Genomic DNA, 2,621 nt, shown 5'->3' with positions numbered 1-2,621 from the left:
GTAATCCCACCTACAGATTTTGTGATTTACCTCTAAATTTTAAATTCATAGGTGAGAAAACCTATTAAAAATTCAAGAATTTAGTGTACAAACCTCTAAATATAGTCAATTTACCAATCTCATATGTAGTTTTTTCAAGTTTTGGAGCGAAAAGAATTGAGTGTGCATGTAACCAAAGCAAAGGTGGCAAAAAGGATAAGCTGGCAATAAAACAAGATACATCCAGACATAGGAGTTAGCATTAATGAGATACATAAAAGCAATAGTAAGCTCAGAAACATATTCATTACAGCTTCTAGAGAGGAGCATTCATCTATACCACAAATGCAGCTCAATGCACGTGGAATTTCTCCTCATCGAGATTTGCGGTAGTTGTGAGCCAAGAAAGAATCAGCACCCTAGGCATGGACCAAGCTTTGCAAATTCTTTGAGAAAACCATGTAGCTTCAATCCATTATTCAAAAACCCAACCAATTTCCAGCTCCTCTGCTCTCTCAACCTCTTTTCTTTTCCAATAAGTGGACAGGGGCACGCCAGTAATTTCTTTGGTATACAAGACAATCGTATCCATACAAAATTTTACCAATAATGTGAGTGCATAATGCCAATATAGCTCAAGGCAGTAAGGCACCATAATTTACACATAAAGCTCCTACATTGCACAAGTATGTGTTGAGGGCTTTGTGCAGAGTGCTTTCATGTCATCATAGAACTTCTGCAAGTTATCAAAAGACTGGCCCGCTGGTTGACACGTCCTCTTGGCAAGATGCATGATCTCTTGGGCTTTGCTCCTGGCTTTCGAACCCTCATCACTTTGAAACAAAGCTTTCACGCCAAACTCCACAAAGCGTCTACCTATTCCACTCTTATCGGTACGCCCCATCTCCAATCCAGCCCCCCACACATTGCAAACATAGTGAGAGTTCAGCCTCTGCTCGGCATGGGATGCGCAACACAACATGGGAACACCCTCCCAAAAGCTCTCCAGTATTGAGTTCCACCCACAATGGGATAAAAAGCCTCCAACTGCTTTGTGTGCTAGCACCTCCACTTGGGGAGCCCAGCTTACAATCAGCCCTCTCCCTCTTGTCCGCTCAAGGAACCCATCCGGCAGCACTTGAAGGGGCTCTCCCATTCGGTGCGGATCTTCTCTGATGACCCATAAGAAGGGCTTCCCACTGGCCTCCAATCCGATCGCAAGCTCTTGTATGTCCTCTACAGATAGTCTAGTAGCACTGCCAAAGGCAACGTAAATAACAGAGGACTCTCCTTGCAAAGTGAGCCACGATATGCAACCTGCCTGCTCATCACTATCGTGCTTCTTCCGGTGTTGAAATAAGGGTCCAATTGCATAGGCATGAAGTCCTTGGAGTTCAAGTGCCTTAAATGCATCAGGTTCAAGCTCCAGCATGGAGTGAATAAGGATTCTCTCTCCAAACTTGAGACATGAATGAACATAGTTAAAGAATTTGGCAAAGTAGTTTGATGAGTCCACAAATCGAAGATCTGCTGGTATAAGCTCAACGGGGAAGGGTGGGAGGCCCGGAATGTGGTTTAGCATCACCGGTGTCTCACTCTTCCACTGATTGGGTGATCCTGTACATATTTCATGAGATGCCCTAGTAAGAAAACCATAACAAGCTTAATACATGGAACCAGAAGAAAGAAAGAGAGAGAGAACAGCCAAAACCTTTTATAGGCAAGATGCCTGCAGAGTAAAGGGGATCCAGGTTGAAGAAAAGTAGGTGTGCCATGGCATTGGATGTCCAAAATTCAATGCGAGGAATACGGGCGCGTTGGGCTACCTGAAGCGTCCAGGGAACGAAGGAGTCTGAGATGAGGCATGTAGGGGGGCAACCCTGTTCTTGGAGATCAAGAATGAGCTTATACAAGTTCTCCTTCATGGCAGGGGCGGTGGAGAAGGGTCCCAGGAACTGACCTGGTGCAATGCTGTCCTCAACGACATAGACACGTAATTTGTCTCTATCACGATGACCGTCACAACCACTGCTGCTGCAATGGGTCATGGTAGGGGATGAATTTTGCGCCCAAAAACCACTACTACCTCCACTGGCGATTTTCTGAGAAAATGAATCATACCCGTCTTGTGGAGACGCCATTGGCAGCACGACACGATTCCTGTCTGTCATCCTTGCATAGAAAGTGGAGAAGTAGACAAAGCTTACCTTGAAGCCGAACGCGGCGAGCGACTCTGACAAGTGCATGGTGGGTATAGCATGGCCGTGTTCGCCGTGGGGAATCACCAATGCGTGCGGAGAGTCATCGGAGCTGCTAGCCATCTGGATGCAATGGCTTTCGTCTGCTGTGCTCTTCTCTTAACACATGGGGTGGATATTAACAGCGTAGGAGGAAGAAAATGGAATAACTTGTCAGATAGTTAAAGCATTTCCTTTTTGGCCTGCCCCAAAGGGGGAAGGCCTTAGTGATGGTTTCCCTTTTTGCTAATGAAAAAGAGGAAGTTATTTTGAAAATCGATTAAATTGAAAATTTTAGTGTGAAAATTGATTATTAAAAAGACCATCTTTTGAGATGATGAGGTTTTTTCGAGGACACTCATTACAAAGACGAAGTAATATTTTCACATCCAACCGAATCATGGA

At 44.8% G+C, this 2,621-nt stretch overlaps 1 protein-coding gene across 2 annotated transcripts; it reads right to left on the bottom strand.

Moving 5' to 3' along the window:
* Window positions 1-207: 207 nt before the first annotated feature.
* Window positions 208-2,387, bottom strand: LOC147449063 (UDP-glycosyltransferase 85A3-like). 2 transcript variants are annotated; one of them, XM_086521574.1, is made up of 3 exons: window positions 2,187-2,387; window positions 1,691-2,081; window positions 208-1,596 (listed from the first exon to the last, which is right to left on the bottom strand). In XM_086521574.1, the coding sequence occupies exons 1-3, from the start codon at window positions 2,298-2,300 to the stop codon at window positions 653-655; spliced, it is 1,449 nt and encodes a 482-aa protein (XP_086377700.1). In that variant the 5' UTR covers window positions 2,301-2,387; the 3' UTR covers window positions 208-652. The 2 variants fall into 2 exon arrangements, with proteins under 2 accessions (XP_086377700.1, XP_086377699.1); XM_086521573.1 differs by having other exon boundaries at window positions 1,691-2,387.
* Between the last annotated feature and the right edge of the window lie 234 nt (window positions 2,388-2,621).

Source organism: Adiantum capillus-veneris, chromosome 10, assembly GCF_014529385.1.
Source record: "Adiantum capillus-veneris isolate H3 chromosome 10, ASM1452938v2, whole genome shotgun sequence".
NCBI classification, from domain to species: domain Eukaryota; kingdom Viridiplantae; phylum Streptophyta; class Polypodiopsida; order Polypodiales; family Pteridaceae; genus Adiantum; species Adiantum capillus-veneris.
The sequence above is the reverse complement of the archived record's forward strand: the minus strand, read 5'-3'. Positions and strand labels throughout refer to the sequence as shown.

Excerpts from the sequence above, each read along its gene's own strand:
- LOC147449063 (XM_086521573.1), bottom strand. The coding sequence starts at position 2,300 with ATGGCTAGCAGCTCCGATGACTCTCCGCACGCATTGGTGATTCCCCAC. Across the intron at positions 1,597-1,690 it reads AGGCATCTTGCCTATAAAAG|GATCACCCAATCAGTGGAAG; the intron begins GTTTTGGCTGTT and ends AAATATGTACAG.